This window comes from Lonchura striata, chromosome 3, assembly GCF_050655825.1.
Source record: "Lonchura striata isolate lonStrDom1 chromosome 3, ASM5065582v1, whole genome shotgun sequence".
NCBI lineage: Eukaryota > Metazoa > Chordata > Aves > Passeriformes > Estrildidae > Lonchura > Lonchura striata.
The window spans coordinates 103902519-103921895 of NC_140705.1; the positions used below are offsets into that span (position 1 = coordinate 103902519).

At 40.6% G+C, this 19377-nt stretch overlaps 1 protein-coding gene across 3 annotated transcripts in view; it reads right to left on the reverse strand.

Moving 5' to 3' along the window:
- Positions 1 to 19377, reverse strand: part of PTPN14 (protein tyrosine phosphatase non-receptor type 14) — a 110006-nt gene that overhangs the window by 56840 nt on the left and 33789 nt on the right. For 2 of the 3 annotated variants that reach the window (XM_021547594.3, XM_085576057.1), the window contains exons 2-3: positions 13482 to 13807; positions 6739 to 6908 (exon numbers count right to left, since the gene is read on the reverse strand). In XM_021547594.3, the coding sequence (XP_021403269.1) occupies positions 6739 to 6908; positions 13482 to 13655 (344 nt within the window). In that variant the 5' untranslated portion in view covers positions 13656 to 13807. Of the gene's footprint in view, positions 1 to 6738; positions 6909 to 13481; positions 13808 to 13963; positions 17595 to 19377 lie in introns of those variants that run through there. The other variant, XM_077781883.2, reaches the window with a different exon arrangement.

Sequence of the window (19377 nt, forward strand, 5' to 3'; positions counted from 1 at the left end):
AAAAGATGTGCTGGTAAGTACACCATAAACACAAACTGACAAAGGCTCCTACGAAGAGGCAAGGCAGTGAAACTTCTGCTGCCTGAAAACTAAATTTTTTTCCACTCTTACACACCAGGAACATTGAAGGGTTAAATTCTGACTTAAATCTCCAGGTGTAAAAGACCGACTCTGGACTTTTTTTGTTTTAAACACTCCACCTTCTCATTTGCCATGTATCACTCAATTCTCTCTCATTTACCAATCCACTCAACTAAAACACATATCTCTTTTTTTCCTCCCATCCTGCATGCTATTTTTCTGTATTTTCATCAACAATTTGTTACATGTCCGTACATTTTTGAGAACCATTGGCATTTTAAAAAATCCTATAGGTCTTTCTGTGGTGTAGTAACAAGCACAGTCACACAAGTGGTCACAGTCCTCGCTTCAGGCAAGCACAGTCCAGGATGTCTGGACCAAATCTGATTGTACACATTGTGCTGTTTTTTCCAGCACAGTGTGATATTCAAAATAATTATTTTGGATAATGAAGCCAAACCAACTACCATGAGCTCAAAAGTACACACAGAGACTTCTGCAGCCACAAGCTGCAGGTGTGGGCAACCATGAAAAGCAAAGCAGCCTCATGTACTTGTCACATGTAAATGTTATATCCTTAACAGCCAAAAGAGTTCCACTTCACTGAGCTTGCCACAAAACCAGGCTGGCACAGGAGGATATGTGATATCCAGCCTTAATACAGGAATTAAAAGCACAGTGTAAGGAGCAGTAACTAGCAGAAAAGGCTGCAGGGACTGGTGGAAATCTGCAGCTGATTGGACTTGTATTAAAAGCTAGCTACACAGGAGAATGTGAAACTTTAGCTTAAAAAAAAAAAAAAGAAAAGCACAGCAGACTAAAAGCAAAGATAAACTCAAGTAGGCAAGACATCTAACAATGACTTTTTTGAGGGAAGGCAAAAAATCCAGTTTTTTTAAAAACATTTGCAAAAACATTTTTCCCTGTAAATATGAAGCACTCAAAAATTAATTTTCCCCCTCTACATTTATACTCACATAATTTAAAAATTCAGATAGTCCTAGGAGTCTGTATCTCTTTAGGCATTAGAAGAACTTCTGCTTAAAAGGTTTTCAACTAACACTCATAGAAAAACAAAGAAAGGGAAAGGCTGGGAACAGTGAAGAAGAAATATTTCCTTAAAAGACAAACAAAAAACCAGCTACAAGAAACAGTGAAGAAAAGTGTATGGCAGCAAAATATCAGGGAAATAAATATTCACTTAGTTAAAAGAGGGTAAGTTTGAGGCTGAATTTTCACAGACCATCCAGAGAAGAGGCCTGGAAGGCTCTAATTTTCCACCTGCAAACACATTTATTCCCACACTTGGCAGGTGCAGCCATCCCATTCCAAACACTGCTTCCTTTCACAGGAAAGCTGTACAGCACGTTCTTCTGGGGAAAGGCAGAGCTGCCAGCTGAACTTGGGGCAGAAGCCCAGTGCAGCACACTGCAGGTGCTGGAACATGTCCCTCCCTGCAGAGCTGTGCATGCCAGACCTGCCATGCAGAGCACCACGGGAGCCCAGCTCCACGGGGCACCCACACTGGGAGCTGCTCTCACTTCCCAGAATTGTGTCCCACTCTGCAATAGCACAAAAGCCACTGGATACTGCTGAGTACAGAGCACCTAGTAAGATACTGCAAACTTCTTCCAGGAAAGAAAAAAGAAAACCAGACCAAAGCACACCTTTATTCCTTCACAGGAGGCACAGCAGCATCACCTGCTGAGAAAGAGATACCGTGGGGAGCAAAATGTGACTTCAGTTTTCCCTTAGAACTGTGGGAAGGGGAGGAAAGAAAAAGGCCCTGGATTGGCTGACAACTGTGCAGAAAGCAGCATCGCACCCACATTTTCAAAAAGCCACAAGAGTGTGTGGGTTCTCTGTTTTTGGAACAAGAGCACAGTGAAAGCAAGCTTGTTTACTTTAGACACTGTACAAAGACTTTTTCAAAAATAAATGCTTGAAAGGATGCCTCCTCTCTGAGGAGTTAGCAGAAAATAAAAGGCAGATTTATATGTCTAATCTATGCAAATATCTACTCTACAGGGCATCACAAAGACTGCTTTATATCAGACAGTATGCAGATCCCAGGTGCTTTAAATATGCCAAAAGCACACACAGCATCTCCATCTGCGATGGCTGCTCACTGAGAACAGCTGGATGACTAAAAAGAGGTTGTCTAAGTAGCCTTCCATGAAAAATGCTTTTTGCTAATGTGCCAATCCCCATACTCCCACACAAATTACTCCTGCTATAACTGCCATTGAGTCTGAAGAGGGTTTTTTTGTTGTTGTTGTTTACTTGTTTTGGTTTCTTAATTCTGTTTATCATAAATTCTTCTAGAAATTTTCAAATTGTAGAAATAATAACATGGTGAAAACTCCTGCTGACAACTTAAGGAATTCTCATGGAGTTTTAATTAATCTGTAAAAATGGAAAACATCTGTGGGACTGGGGACCAGCAGAATGCCATGACCAGTGGCCAGGGAGATGCTGGAGTCACTGAGAGCTTGGAAGAGACAGGATTAGAATAGGGAATATATACAGATGGGAGCATCAATTCAAGAGAAAAGAAACAGAGTAGAAAGGACAGAGAAATAAGAGGTCTAGAATGTAGGAAATAGCTTTCCTAAGAGAAGGCTTAATGCCAAGAGTACAGTGCACTGAAAGTAAGGCATAGCAATAATATTTATGTCATGGTCACTACCAGAAACGAAAAACAGGTATTCGTGTCTGCTTTCTGTATTTTTCCCTGGAACATCCTTGGGAAGCCTCCATCACAGGTCAGGAAACATGACTGCCCTGAGTAGCCCCAGTATTTGCATTCAAAACCACAAATTGAACAAGACTGACAATGTCCTGCAGGTGCTTCTTACTCTGTCCCAGTGATTAACTTCATTCAAAGAGGAAAAAAAACCTCTACACCACTAATATTTTAATCTTCAAGCAAATGTCACTCTTGTAGCAAAGAAGGAAAGAGCTGCAAGCCACAATTAGATGTGACCTACTAAAACAATTAATGTGCTTCCCAGAGCACTCTTTGCTTCATCTTTTCTTTCAGGTCTCAGAGGTTGGCTTCTAAGAGCTTAAGAGCTAAATAAACTGCTCTGGCAGTCTTGTCTTTTCATTTTCTTTACCACAGGCTCTCATGTTATCAGAAACACCTCTTACAAATTAACTACAGGTATCTATCCCAGATGAAAACATGGCAGTACTTGTGTTTATATGGCAGGTGCCTGCAGCTCTGCAGATCCTAAATAACCAGTTACATGGCCAGCCCAGTAACCCACTCACCCACTCAGCATCAAGGAACAATTTGAAATTATGGGGTCACTTGGGCACAAACTGAAATACATGGCACACCTTCTAAACATAAACCCCCTTCTTTATTGCAAGGGTGGCTGAAAAGATTTCCCAGAGTAAGTGTGGAATCTCTCCTTCCATTAATACATTCCATACCCAAAGGGAAATGGTCCTAGAGTGATCTCCCCTAGATTGCTCTGAGCAATCTCCAGAGATACCTTCCAACCTCAACCACTCTGCAACTGCTGCTTGTGTTTGACTTCAGTAAATCATCTGCCCTTCCCACACTGTGATACCCTGTGAGGAACAGCACTGACTTCTCACTGCACTGCTATTCCACTCCTCTCTCAGCATGGCACATGTGGAGAGGTTTCCATTGAGTCTGTCCAGCACTGGGACACAGTTCTTGGAGCAGTGTTACTCACCTTTACTTCTGCCTCCACACATGGCTTGCCAATACAGAAGGTTACCAAAGAAACCACGAAGAGGTCCTGACCACTGCCAAAACCTGCAGGCAGTTAAAATCCAGGAGCCTAGAGGCATAATTAGCATTTTCTACCTCCAGTAGTAATGATAAGATGTAAAGGAGTTATAATTTTATAAATACTGTAATGTTGGTACCAGGATTCTTCCTGTTGGTCCCAACCACCAAAGAACAGCCAAACACAAAATGGTTCAGATACTGTTTTGAAGAGATCTTTTAGATGATCTTTCAAACAAAATTATTAAGGAACACTACCTCAGAGTCAGTGACCAACACCCTAAGTAATGCTCCTCTCAACCAACAAAGTCCAAAATATTTGCATCATTTTCCCTTTTTGCAATGACAGTATGTGAGGCACAGGAGGTTGCAGTCACTGAAAACAGGAAGGAATATTCAATTTGACGACAATTTTTTCAAGACCAGCTATCAAGTCTATAATCCTACAGCTCAGAGGCAGAGTAAACCAGCTCAGGAAACCAACTCCCTAGTTTTTGAATACTTATGCATTATGTCAGTGTTTGCTGAAGCATTCTCAGAAGACTTCATCATCTTCAAGGAATATTAATCAACCCTGGAAACCCTGGAGTCTACAATTAACTAAAAGCTTGCCGCTGAGAGATGGGTTTCACCTCCAACTCCAAACACAGCCAGGCAAGTTCATGGCTGGAGATGTTTCCATCTGGAGAAGGTTACAAAGGTGACAGGTCAACTGCTGGCAGTACTGTCACCACCTCTGCATCTTTGGCCTTTGGTGGTGGTTGTGTTTTGGGGTTGTGTTTGTTTGTGGTGGTTCTGCAGCCTCCCAGAAAGGGATGAAGTGTCTCATCACAAGCTCTACATTTCAGACAGATTTGTCATTTGTACCTAAATATAAGTCAAATACGCAGGCACTGAGTGGGCGAGTCCAGTGCCTACCTCAACATCACATGTAATCATATCATGATCAAGTCTAACCCTAGAAGCAGCCACTAACAAAATAAAAGCAAATGTTGAATCAAATGAAGAGACAAAAAAAAAAAAAAAACCTCTATAAGCCCACATCCATCTGTGCATCTAATCAGGTTTTAAACAAAGAAACAAAGCCTTTCTCTGCCAGTTGTTTTAGAAGAATCCTCCAGGTCCCCACCATTGCCTCAAACATGAATCTACCCATTGCACAGTTGAAGGTTTGCTGCCATCACACCATCTACAGTGCAGCAATTCCACTCCAAGAAACAAACAAACAGATCTTAACGGGCTATTCTATATCTTAAATCCTCTAGTAAATTGCTGGCTTTGCTACAAACCTTTAAAAAGGCTCTTATAAGACTCTACAGCTTATGCTATCAATCACTTCAGAAAGAAAAACAATTCAGCAGCCACTCCAATTGAGAGTGCTGTGAAGTTCAATTGTCACTGAAATGTTTTGTTATTACCAGCCTGGGCAGAATGAGCAAATATACCTCGGCAGGTGAGCTATGAATGAGCAATCAGCACTGCAGGCTGCAGCTTGAAGAGATAATAACATCCAAGTAGCTACAATGCTTCTTCCTTGTACACAGCTAAGCCAGGATTGGGCTGACAAACTGAGCAACACAACATTTCAGACATTCCGTCTGCACGCTAAAATCATTCTGAAGGAAAAGGTACCGAGGCTTCCCTCTCCCAGCAGTACAAAGGAGGAACACACAGATACAGACAAGCATCAGTGTTTGGTCTGTTCTCAGAGAAATTGAAGTTTTATCATGCTTTTATCCCACTCTTTGGCAAGAATTCAGCACACACAGTAGTCAAGGGATGGCTTGACAGCTGCCATCTCAAGACACAACTTTTTCACATCCTACCAACGCCAACTCCCCAGCTCAGTGTCAAATAAAGATCCTTCAAAACACACAATCTGCAATATAAAAAAATTGCTTCATATTTTCCATGCCTTCTAGAATTAAGGCCATTCTTTCTTCCCTATTTATATATCTTTTTCTAGCTATTATGACCAGTTGGTGAATTATAGGGTTTCAGCAACAGCAGGTTTTTTTCAGTGGCAAGGCTTCTGCCACCCTGAAGCCTTCACCCACTTATTCCAGGCTTTACCTTCAGTTATGCTGGCACAACTTTGCTCAGACGAGATAAATGAAATAATTTTGGTTAAAAAGAAAACAATTCCACCCCTTTTTAGGTGAGGTGGGCTTTTTTCTCCTCACTCTCTTTTTTGTATTATTAAATTTCAATACAGCACAGATGTGCAAAAACCACACAGTGATGTGGTTTTACAAAAATAGCCCCTCAAAACAGTTGTACTGTTACAACTGCAGCACAGGGCTCTAAATAAAAGAGTAATTCCCACTGAAGTTGTTTGCAAAGGTACGCCCTGATCATAATTAAAGGACTAATGCCCTCTTAACAATTTTAATCTTTTTGTGAAGCATAAGGGAAAATCAAGAGTGGGATGAGCAAAACTTGGGGAAAAAAATGCCAAAGTTCACTTTCACCAAAGCACACGTAGGCTTAAAAATAGTAAACTAAAACTCTATATAGAGTTTCTTTGTGGCTCCCTTTTCATCAGCAGAAAATTACAGAAGAAAAAACATGGTCACCATGGTCCTTTATAAAACTGATGTCAGGTTTTTAGTCATGTAACTATTACTCCAATTTTTTCCCTGCAGTTGGTCATGCACAATCATTCAGTGAGACAGCTTTTTTTTTTTCCTTCTTCCCAAGCAAACATAATCAAATGGTGACTTCTCCAATTTTTTCCCATTTGGGCAATCATCAGTAAAGGAAATAACCAGATGACACCTGAGCAAATACTGAATGCCAGAAACAGAGCAAGTGTTTCTTTCAGATGCTCTATCACAGTCCCATTCTCTCCCAGCTCTATCACAATACTGTGAACAGAGGGAAGCACATACCTTGTTACCTCCTGCTGCAGTCGGGAAACACTGGGCACATAGAACATCACCCCAAAGAAAAGCAAAGGCTCATTGGCAAATTTGTCCAGCTGCTTCTTCAGAGGCTTTTCCAGTTCAACCCAGCGGTCTTGCTGGTTCTTACTGAGAAACCAAAGGCCGAAGTAGTGAGTCTAGATAAAGAAACATATGAGTGTCAGTTTACCTTTGCCAGCTAGATCACTCACACAGTGTCACAAATGCAAATAAGAACAGCTGGCATTGTGTACATTTTTCCATATGCAAAATCAGAGTAATTTCTTTTTTACTGCCCTTTTTTGTGGGACATTTTGAAGACAATGACAAATTAATATTGCAATATATTTCACAGTGCACTATCTGCCTCCTACCATCTCTCCCAAATGCATATTGAAGAGCTCTACCTGACACTGCAGCACAGGTGACATAAATGATTTACAGAAAGTGCCTGAGTGTTTTCTAAAGGGACACCTGTGCTTTGTGAACAGACAGCAAACACTAAGCCTGAATTAAAGTGCAAAGGCTTCATGAGACTTTGGATCAGGCCCACTGCACACAAAGGACAAGGACTCTTCCAACTAGAAAAAAAAAATAATGCAAACCCACATGCATATGTCAAAATATATCCACCAATACCAGAACTATTTGCCCAACACAGAATTGTTCACTCTTCTTTTTTTTTTAACATACTCACAAGGTTTTATGAGTGACAAGTAGACACTTAGAACACACATATCACACACAAGTTGTTTGCTCTAGGCTCTACAGAAATATCAGGTTGGAAACCTCAGCTGTTTGCTGCCCAGTGCAAATCTCAATGGCTGCAGCAGCTACTGTATGAGCCACGTGGGACTGCTGCTGGTGAAGAGGAATTAACACAGAACAGCACTCAGAACTAGAGCTACAAAGTGGCAGTAAAGCAGCTGAAGAATAGCCAATCCATCATGAAGGATTTTATTGAAAAGCACTTAAACATCAAGTACTATGACTACAGATCTGAAGAAAAAGTGAAAAACACTGTAGCAGACAAATTGCAGATGTTAAACTTTGCAAAATCCACCATGAACAGCCTGTTTCATGCTGGTAGGACTTAGCAACAACACAAGGACAAGTAATAGAATACCAAAAATTTTAAAAGTTTACAAATGGCAACAAACCAGCGGGGGAAACACTGCTCCAATTATTTTATAGCTGAGGGCATGCAAGAGACAATCATGCAAGACTCTGAATGGGAGCACAGGTGTACTTACTTTAGGGTCTCATTACATACATTTTTTCAACTTTGGACAAAATCCAGACTAGCATTTAACTAAGGTGATAACTAATTCAACTTGATTCCTCATTTAAGCCTGACAAACAGCTTGAGCACTGCTCAGTCTGGTACAGTGAAGCAAACTTGTTCTTTTGTAGTATTTCCTCCTAGAAATTAAAGGTATCTTCAATAAATCAGTCAATCAATCAATCCATCTACCTGTCTAGGGCACAAATAAATCAAGTCATCAGTGTGTCCCACAGGATAAACTTCAAACAAAACTAAACTCACAAATGTTCCCTGATATAGTTCTACTCTCCCTTTGTAGTCACCAGTGGATAAAAGGTTCTTTCTGACGAGTTCATCATGGTAGTAATTAGATTAAAATGAAGGTGGGAGGGACAGTGGAGGCAACAGAGAAAAGAAATTAATGTGAAGGCAGAAAAAAGCAGTGATTTTACCACCTCTAAGGGAATTCCTTTAACACACTTGAAAATCACTGCAGGGAAGCTAATCCTCAGCAAAAAACAATGTGGAGATGCAAAAAGAGAGCTTCCATGTTACTTGAAAAAGTAAACATTCACAAAACCTAGAACCCAAATTTGAAGTGTGAAGTACTTTAAAACACCTACTAACAAAGAAGAATTGGACTCTGAAGTCCAGAAGAGTTATTCAAGGAATTAAGGTATTCCAGTTAAACAGCTCAAATGAGCACAGTCCCTCCCCTTCGAGTGAGGGCTGGGAGACAGCACAAGTTTAGATTTGCTACAGTAGAAAGGTTCTTCAAGTACCAAGTCCAGAAGCAATTCCAAGGAACAAGAAGTAAATGAAAACAGTGTTGAAGCTTCTAGATTAGAGCAGGTACTGTGGAGCAAACATGGCAGCATGAATTTTGCACAACTAGAAGACAGCTGTTTTCCTGGAAAGCAGCCTGGAGAGGATCAAGCTATTGCAGCTGAAGCACAGGAACTGATAACAGATCAGAGTTCATGTCAAAAATGAGAAACAATCCACACATTTATTTGAACAACAGGTTGCTGCTGTCAGCAACCTCACTTCTTGAAAATGTAATGTGTTTTTTAAGAACCTACAATGGAGGACTTCTGTGGCCACTACTGTGCACACCTGAAGAGACCCTCCCATCTAGGAATATCAGTAATCCCCTAAAATGAATGGAATAATGTGAAACTGGAAACAGCTGGACCACTAAGTTCAGCATGCTATGAGAAGACACTTGGCTTGGCTCTCCAGAAGGCGAGTCAAGCCATGCTGTCCAGTCCACAAAGCATGCCAAAAATTAGTTGAGGTTATAAAAAAATGAGATCTTCTATCTATAAGCAGCTGACTGAAAACTAGGTTGATTCCAAAAGCTGGTCTGTTTATCCATCTGCACCAAGTGAACCACTGACTTCACTCGGATTTCCATGGAATCAGTATCGATGCCTACAGCTGTCAGGCTCTGAAGTAACACATTTTACCCTAGAGGTTTTAAAATTTGTCTCACCTACCACACATGACTTCATATGTGGTACAAGGAAATTGGTTAATACTCCTCCAAGAGGTCTGGTCATCTGCTAAAGCAGCAAACAAGAACCAGAACACTTGGGAGCCCGAATGAAAAGGTGATTCTCAAAATACAGTGAGTCGCAACACCAGACATACAAAAACTGCACTGGGAAGTCTTAAAATAGGTGACATTATAGCTGCCAGTTCAGAAGGAAACATATTTGTTTTGAACTTGGCCTTAATTATCCTCCCAAATCCAGAACTACCCCTGCCTTTACGCTGGGCCAAACAAATAGAATTGTCACCCTCAGGAGATGACAGAATATTACTAAACCAGCAAATGTTATTCTAAAAGATTCATCAATCCCAGCTCAGTGTGTGTTAAAGCATCTGGTTAACTGGCCAACTAAATATTTATCCTTAAGAAAGAGATGAAGTTCCAGCTTCTTCTGGCAAAAAAATATTAAGCCCTGCTATCCCAGGGCACTAGAACAGGGGGGAAGGTGCTATTTACAGCAGACACGTATTCATAGAAGGTCTTTTGTCCAAGCACTGACTGAACTCCATCTTGGCTCATTTTTGGCAAGATGAGTCAAACCAAGCCACACTTGCAGGTAATCTAGCTGCAAAACCCCAGGTTTCAGTTGTGCCCTAAAAGTAAGAAGCACTTTCTGCACCACTAAAGTAAAGGTCAGAACAGCAGCAAAAGGCCACCTCTGCACAGTGGATAGCATCTGCCTGTGGTGCTCAGCTCACCAACTTCCTGCTTTGGTTTGAGGCTTATAGAATCACAGTGATGGACATAGCATTGTGAAATTTGGCTCACAAGAATAATTTTGGTTGGAAAGAACCTTTTTGCCCTCTCCCCCACTTACAATACATTATAGCATACCACCTTTAAACATTTTAACATGTTACAAAGTGAATTTAAAAGAAAAAAAAAAGCAAACATGAAGACTCCCAACAGATTTGTACAGATTACTTTGCTACTGCAAGCAGGTTCACTTAGGATTTTTTCCCCAATAAAATTGCATTTTCCCATTCCACTTCCAGACTTTCTATAATATGTGCACATACATACAAGATTATAACATTACATTCTTGACCTTGTCTTTCCTCTCCCTTCCTCCCCTCTTCTTGTCTTTACCTTTTACATAATGCTGGAATAAGAGCTCATTTTATTGGAACCGGTAACTGTTCAAGTAGAAGACCTGATACTTTGTCAAGAGCTTTGCTGAAAAGGATAAAACCAGATTTTACAGTAGTTACATGGCTCCACTTTCTATTGACCTATTCCTGAACCCTGAGTCAGTCAGGCAGGGAGTTGCATTCCCCAGAGATCAAATAGAAATATGCATAATCCACCAGATACTGTTTTTCAGTCATGTGTGGTATGATCGACAGTCCCTCACAACAAGGCAAAATCTCAGAGTTTTACTTTTCAGCAGGAAGGGTTTGGACAGTTTGTTTATTTCTAAGAAATTGGATTGAGTGAGATATGGGTGCATTCCTAACTTGAAGGTAAAAGTTGTGGTACACCTGGGATTTATTTGAACATAAGACCAAACTGAGGTATTACCTGAGACTCCATGGAGGAGACAAACAGGATTGTAGCACTGTTTTGTTAGCATGGGACTTAATGAAGGTTGGCTTATCCTTACTTGTACATCACAGATTGCAAATCAGGATTTCTAAGAAAAGGCATACATGCCCGCTGCAGTTTTTGCTGCATTCAGGGAATTTTAAGAGTCTGTCTCTGATATGAATGCTTGCAAGGATTTTTGCCTCAGGTAAAAAGTATGCCTAAGGTACACTTAACAGGCTTCTCTACTCAGCTATCCCATTGCCCAAATCTTGTAGAAATTTGAGCTTTGTGAAAATATATTTGACCCTTCTGTAGAATTTGGGTGGACAGTGAGCTCAAAAACTATGGTAAACCATGGAGAGGTTAGGGTACAGTCATCAAATTACATCATCAACTTTATGAACAGGGGCAGAAAAATTAAATTTGGGGTCTGAAAGAAAGAACAGCACCAGGCACCTCCAAGTTTGCCAGTTCCAATTACTCCTTATCCAAGGAGCAAAAGAAGATACAGGGAGACCCTCTCAGAGTTGAAAGAGGTAGGTAATTCTCTCCTTTAAAAAAAAACAAAAAAAAAAAAAAAAAAAAAAACCACCCACTTCTGTCAAAAAATGCTGCACTGTTGAAATCTGAACTTTACAAAACCAGTTCCACGATGCCAAAACCTTGTTTAGAAAAAAAAGCAGGGAGGGTGATGAAAGAAAGGGAATGCGTTCCAACAACATCAAAGCATTCTCTTCTATGTTGTTAGAATATTTTTTTTTATCTTGAAACATAGACTTTTTGTGCTGACATATTTCTTTTTGCATGACAGAAATAATTTTGAAAATTAAAAAAACCCAGAGCAATAGAAAACCCCCACAGAACTGAACACGGACCAAAAGAGCTTCTTTTACTGTCTAATTTCATCTCTCTGGAAAATTTTGGAAACTTTTGGAACAAAGTGGAACAAAACACGTTCTGGAATCACAAAATGCTTTGTGGAAAAGAACACTAACCTGCTGACAGAGCTATTTTTGCAAATGCAGGTGGACCTCCAGAGAGAACCAGGAGGCCCCAGACTTCTGCCACACCAACTAGATAAGCTCACAAGGAACATGAGAATCACTTCATTCATTTCAATGCTTTCTGCATTGGAAGGAAAGAGAGAAGCTAGGTTCTTCCCTAAGACACCCTGACGCATCACCAACAGAAAGAAAAAAGAAAGGAAAAATTATTTATTGATAAATCTTCATCTCTGTAAGTAAAGAGGGGAGGGGAGATCATCCTACTAAAATTCATGCTAAAACAAACAAACACCAAACCAACAAACAAAAAAACCCCTACCCAATTATGAAAAACACTATGCAATAGTCCCTCTGCCCTCTGCCCTGTTCCTGCCTGCATATTCCCCAGACTGTTCTGGACAGGCACACATAGAATGAGATTCTTCTGCCATTCTTTATCATTATAAAAAAAGAATAAGAAAGAATTTTTGCTTAGTTTTCGGATATTGTAGTTATTTGTATACTACCTTCCAGCTGCCCCCACTACCATGGGCAAACTGCATAAGACACTGCAAGATTTCTAATTTCCCAGCTTTGCTTACAGACAGTATCAGCCAGGACAGCCAGATGATAACACAGCAACTTCCAGGCAATGGTTTTCCATTTATGATTTGCAGAAGTCTAGAAGCATGTAGGATACACATAGAGAAGGTAAGAAAAGTCAGTCAGTTCACCTGTGCCAGGTACACTGGAGAGGTATTTCTATAAAGGATTCAACACTTAAACAATAAACTCTATCGCAAGAAGTAGAAAATTAAAGATTTCAGTCTTGAATAGAAACTGCTTTCTTCAACATTTCCAGAAGCATTGGGAATGTAAAAAAGCCTTTTAGGATTTCAGATGTGAAATATTAAACAAAACCAAGAGGAAGAGAAAACCCACCATCCTCCAAGTGTTACTAGCAAATCACAACTGTTAGTTGTTACTGTTGCCTACTTCAGTTTTATAGTAACAAGAGTATTTACATGAAGGCAGATGTTTAAAAGCCAGTAGTCTCCTTCCCCCTTACATAACTCAGCCATCAGTGTCCTGAAACCAGGGCTACATTCAGAAAAAAAGTTACTGCAACTTGTCCTTTGGCATCCCAGCTCAAAAAGTAACACTCATGGCTTTCTAAGAAAAGAAACTTCGTGTTACAAAGAGCTCTCCGAGCTATGATGGATGAGCAGCAGCCCAAAGCCCCGAAGGTCGGTTTTTCATGCAGAGTATGTTTGTCCAAGCTCCAGCTGCTGATCATATCTGGCCAGCCCCGAGAACAACATGACTCAAACGCACAGACTGCCTGAGCTAAAAATGTGCCCAATTAGGCAGTGACAGATGGTCCTGCCCGGGCTACCCTTACCTCGCGTAATTCCAGCCTCTGAGCGACAGCTTCCAGGCACTCCTGCCCCGTGCTCTCCACGGACAGGGTGCACTCGATCACGTTGCTGTCCAGCAGACGGATCCTGGTCACAAAGCAGTTCTTGCTCAAGACGTTGTAGCGCCTGGTCCGCCGCAGTTTCAGCCCGAAAGGCATGGCTGGAAGCCTGCAGGGTCGCCCCTTCCCCGGGCTCTTCCCACAGCTATCAGCACACTTGTCCACTCGCCTCCAAGGCTTCTTCAGCTGGCACTACTCTCCTCCAGAAAAGGAGGTAGCTGTCCATTCCTGGGGCAAGCTCCGAGGGATTCCTGCAAAACACACGCAAGTAGAAAGAAGTGTGAAATAAGATGTTCCCGAAGTTCAGCGGGAAAGAAAAAAAGTTTAAGAGTCACATTTAAAACCATGAAATAAACACCTCCACACACAGGATTGCCAGGCACTTACTATATATCCCAAATGAATACCTTATACAAGAAATCTTCCAAAATACTGGTTTAGCGCTGAATTTAAAGCACGGATTTAATTGCAAAGCCGTTCTTTGAGAGGCTCAGTACAAACAGCAACTCTACAGGGCACTCATCCAGAGGTGCTAACTCTCCCACCATTACCCCCACCACAGGGGTCTATAACATAATCTTGAGTTTTCATGCCCTCGGGACAGCTTTGAGAACTAGTTCAAAAAGCTAAGGAATAGAGGCTTTGAAAAGAGGTGCGATCTTGAAAGAAGAAAGGCTGGCTGCAGGTCCGCAGGAAATGCAGGCACTCAGCACCTCCGAAAAAATCAAACCTAAAATATGCATGTGAAAAGCAAGAAGCATCCGAGCCATTTCAGAGGAGCCTCCTCCGAGGCGATCCCTCGCGTTTTGCTGGCTTCCAGCTCCAAACCCTCCTAAGTGGGATGAGTAATGGCAGGAACGCGACTGCCAGAGACCAGGGCAACACCGAGTGGGAGGAAGAGAACACATATTCTAGATATTGTTTCTAACTAGTACTCCTAAAATTTATCAGGGACATATGCAACTGCTGAGCCAAAACACAAAGGAGACAGAAGAACTAGAGATACAGGAGTAATGACATTTAAGATGTAGGATCCTCACCTAAAAGAACCACTTATTTTAAAGCGAAACAAACCAAAAAAGTTTAGTTAAGAGCAGGTTCAAGATGAACTAAAATAAAGAATTTGCACTGACTTGACCAGCTCTAAAATGCCACTTGCCATGTGCTGAGAGTAAATAAGCAAATAGCAAATTACTTGCTACCAGGTCTTCCTGGTTTTCCTTGACTATTCTGGAGCAAAAAGTAGAGGAACACTAATGGTGGCATTTAAGAGCCCATTTCTCTTGACCAATAGTACTGCAAATTAAAAACTAGATCTCATTTCCTTATTTCTTAAGAGAAGCAAGGGAAGGCACTGCCAGCAGAGTATGCATCATTTGAATGCATCAGCTGAGTGTGACATTTCAAACAGATAGTACATTGCCCACACGTATCCCTTGGCACAAAACTGCACGAATCAGTTTTTTTCAGGTTTTACTGAATTTAGTTGCTATGGAGATAATTAAAATATGCCCAATTGACTACAGTGTTTATCATTACACTAAAAAAATAACTATCACATTTTTACATGAAGTGTATTTTCCAAAGCCAGTATAACTTGACATTTATTAGGGAGTTAGAGCAACACAAATACAACAAATAATAAAAAAAAAAACAACCCACACAAACAGAAAACTATTGGTTAGGTGTGTGACTAGCCTGGTAGTCTACCAGCATCACCACACAAAAGCCTAGAAACTGAGAGGGAGCACTGCTATGTGACTGATGTGCAAACAAACCTATCAAATTAGCTGATGTGGTTTAATCTCCCATTTCTAGCTTTCATGGGTACAGACATAATGTATTATTTTCATGTAATTGCATGAGAGAGCTGTTATACCTTGCATTGCTCTAACATCAGAAGCCATCAAAGACATAAATACAACCTCACAACGATCTGATGAGGCAGGGACATGTTACCCAGGACCTGCACAAAAGGACTTGGAACAAACATTCACCATTTTGTCCAACACTGCTCAGGACAGTGGCTGCAGATCTCAGAATAACCATGCAGGACAGCTTTAACCCCTGCCCAACTACTCGCCAACTACCTTGTTGACCAACCTATCTGAAACTACTGCCTGAATCTGAAAAGTGGGAAGAATGAAAGAAAATTACAGAGAGGAAAGGGTGTGGAGGACTACATCTTGTCAAAGGCAGCATTTTTGTTCAGTCTCTGGCTTCCCAGATTATTTCAAGTTGGACACAAGGAGAGTTTTAGCTAGCTAATTCAATTTCAAAAGAGACTTTTCTCTTTCATTACTGTCAGTTGCACACATTCCTTTGCAGAGCACGAGCCATTCCCTGTATAGTAATTGTACAGTTAAAAGTAGCCTAAGGATGAAATAAATGTTAATTTAAAAACTCCAAGTGTTTGGCCCTGCTGTCCAGGGACAGCTACAGCTGGACAAGCCATCCCAGAAGGTGAGTGTGCAAACATGCTATTCTGGAACGAGCCCATCAGCTCCTGTATACCAGAAATGTCAACATGGATGGGACATTGATCTAAGCTGTATCATACACTCAGGAAAACAAGGCCAGTATTTCCCCTGCTTTTCAAAAGCAGTAAAGGAACAGGACTTTTTCCTTAATTCTGCTGAGGGCAATCAGCTGCCACCATTTTCTCAAGGTGCAGATGTACAAGTGGGTTAATGGATGCACTTTGTGTGGATGCACTTTCATTTAACTCAAATATATATATGAATGCTCAATGACAAGTCACTCACATGAAAGGTCACAATTAAACTAGTTTCCAGTTAAAGAATTGAATGAGATGGCAGGGCTAAAAGTGCTTAAAAACAGCTCAGATTGCCCCAGCTTGTAAAAATTATTAATTCTCAAATCAGTGTAGATGTCTGAGTTTTGTATTTACACATATTTTGGACGGATGACCAATTTCTCACTGGGTTTTCTGTTGAAGTAACTAAGTAAGATCTCAAAGACAAGTCTTTTACAGGCATCTAAAGGTAAACTAGGTTCTTCAATGTTAGCATCATCTTAAAAGCATCAGGAGCATTCATTTTTTATTCATGGTTATTTCGTAGATGGCCGAAAAAAAATGCCATTAAGAGACAGAAATATTTTGGTCTTCCAAATGAAGGATTATTCCTTTACAAAACTCCTTTCCCCATATAAGGTTGCCTGGGAGAAGCAATGTCCCTAACAAAATCCTCCCAATTGTGCAGGCATTCACAACACTCCCCTCCTCAAACTCACTCTTCCACTTAAAACAAAACCAACCAGTGAAACTAATGCAAGCCTATAAACAGCTTATCAGATAACAATGAACTTGTTCTAATGTTATCAAAGGATTCCTGTTAAGAGTATTTCAGGTGTGAAAGGGAATCACAACATCTTAAAACTAATATTTTCTATTAAGAATTTATTTTTCTGAAGAGAAATTACACTGGGCTCCTTTGGGTACTTTTTTCTTTTTTGTGTATCAATTGCTCTTTGCAAAATAAGCTCATTCTAAGAAGTATGCTGAATTAAACAAGGTTCTTAGAGCATAAGCTTTGGAATTTAAACATTCTGCTAAGTGGAAATTCCTTATGTTTAAAGTACATATTCTGTAGGCCTACAAAACACACACAAAACCTTAAAGTCCTTCTACCCTTCCTCAGAAAACAGCTACTAAAAAAAAAAAGTATCCTAAATGCAGTTTCATCAGTTCAAAGGCAAAGAGATGCAATATCTTTGTGGATTCTTGGTAAAAATTTGTATTTCCCTACTTCAATGGACCAAGAGCAAACTGAACAACACGACAGCTCCTTTGCTATCACAGACATTGGAGTCAGATGTTTTATGGTATTTACTTGAAAAAAACATATGGATAAAGTCAATGGCTGTGGAATGGGGAAGACCAAAAATGGGAAAACACAATAAAGAACAAAAACAAATTCCAAATTTGACACAGAATAAAACTAAACCTTTAATCCACGGTCTCATGCCAAGCACAACACAAGTTCTCCTAAGAGCCTTCACCAGCAAACAGGTTAAAGAAAACCACATTAAGTCTCAGCTCAAGACACTCTTACCTACCTCTTTCTCTACGTGTGACTGAAGAGAAACATCTCTATTTGCCTGGAAGCTTTATCAGAACAGTCTGTGCAAAGGCAGCAGACACAGAGGTGTGGATCTCTCCAACAGTATTTGATTCCTCCACAGCACCACTGCATCTTGCAAGGGGGAAAGGAGAAGTCCTAGATCACTCTTGCAAAATATCCTTCTCTGTATAGAAGGGGTTCCAAGAGGTATCATTCCCCACTGTTCAGTTATAGAATACTGCTGTTCATATACCAAAAGGTAAGGGGGGAAAAAAAGGTATTACTCATACAACCAAGAATATCTTGCAAGCACAATGCTGGGGACCAAACAAACATCTTTAAGTTGACACAGCTATAATGGTTTAGGGGGTGAAACGCTAATCCATTTAGTGCTACCTGTGACATTAGCAACTACTCTTCTCCACTGGCCAGTCCTACATGAAGAACTAGGTCAGATTCACACTGTGATATACAGCACAGAATTGCTTCTGATTTTTAAGAAATCTTTGTTAGTTTCTGCATAGAACAGAAACTCTCCTCATGAATTTAAATTGCCTGATACACATAAAAATTTGTGCTTTTCCAAACCAGTAATTTTCTTGTTGTTTTTTATTTTTAATGAGATATTACAGTGAAATCAGGTCAAAACACTACTACATGAAAAGTGAATGAAGTAGTATTTTACACATTTTCCAAACCTAAAACCAAAAGAAGCTGGAAATACAAAAAATTTTGCTTAGTTCTCCCAAAGTCAGCTGGGGCTGGCAATATTTTTGTTTGCTAGTAATTTTAAAAGACAGACTGGTGAGGTAAGGTAAGCCGAGCTGCTTGGTGGTTCATGAAGAGGCCATCAGGCAGAAGCTGCTTTGTGAGGTGAAGGGCACTGCTCCAGTCTCTGGGCATTCTCTTGCTTTCTAAATTTATCTGAAGGCCAGAAGTGAAGAAAAGCTTACAAATAATTAGGGCCAATATAACTCTTAGGACATTTCCAAGTACGTGACTCTCTCCTCTATTACAGACAACAGGTACAGACTGTACTACATTCTAAGGAGCATAAAAAAAAAGAAAAAAAAATATCATCTGATACAAAATGCACTTAAAGCAAAACGTTTTCCTTCACTTTGTTTGCTTTTATATGTAATTTCTGAGACTCCAGGAAGAAAGCAATTATGTCAAACTGCAGCCTGTATTTACCAACAGCACCTGGCAGCCCTCCAGCATTCCTGGCACTGCAGGAGCAGCAGCACACCTAAGGGAAGTATGTAACCCTGGGCTGGGCAGAGACCGCAGCGTGGCAGGGCAGCTGCAAGTGGTGTGCTGGCCTGCAGTTTTAGGGAAGAGTGAAAATAACTCTTCTAGCAGCATGGGAGACGAGGTCTGACACAGTTTGTCTCCATCTAGCTGAGTTGTGTCTTCAGGAGATCTCTCTCCCCATGAAACAGCTTTCTGTCCCTTGAGTGCTCTCATGGGAGAGTTTCATGCAGGTAGAGCACAGCAAGGAACATTTCTGTGCCTAACAAGCTGTCTGTATCCCACTCAGTTACGGGTGGAAGTTCCATAAAGCCTCCTAGAAGTCAAATTCATCTCAAATGAAAGGGGATTTTAACCCTTAAATAATAACAAGTCTTCTGCCACAAGGCCACTGTCTTCAACTACTTGTTTATACAGTCCCTGATGAGACATAGGCCTCATCCTCAGGCATTTAAATCTCCTTAAAAATTCTTGCAGGCAGGAAT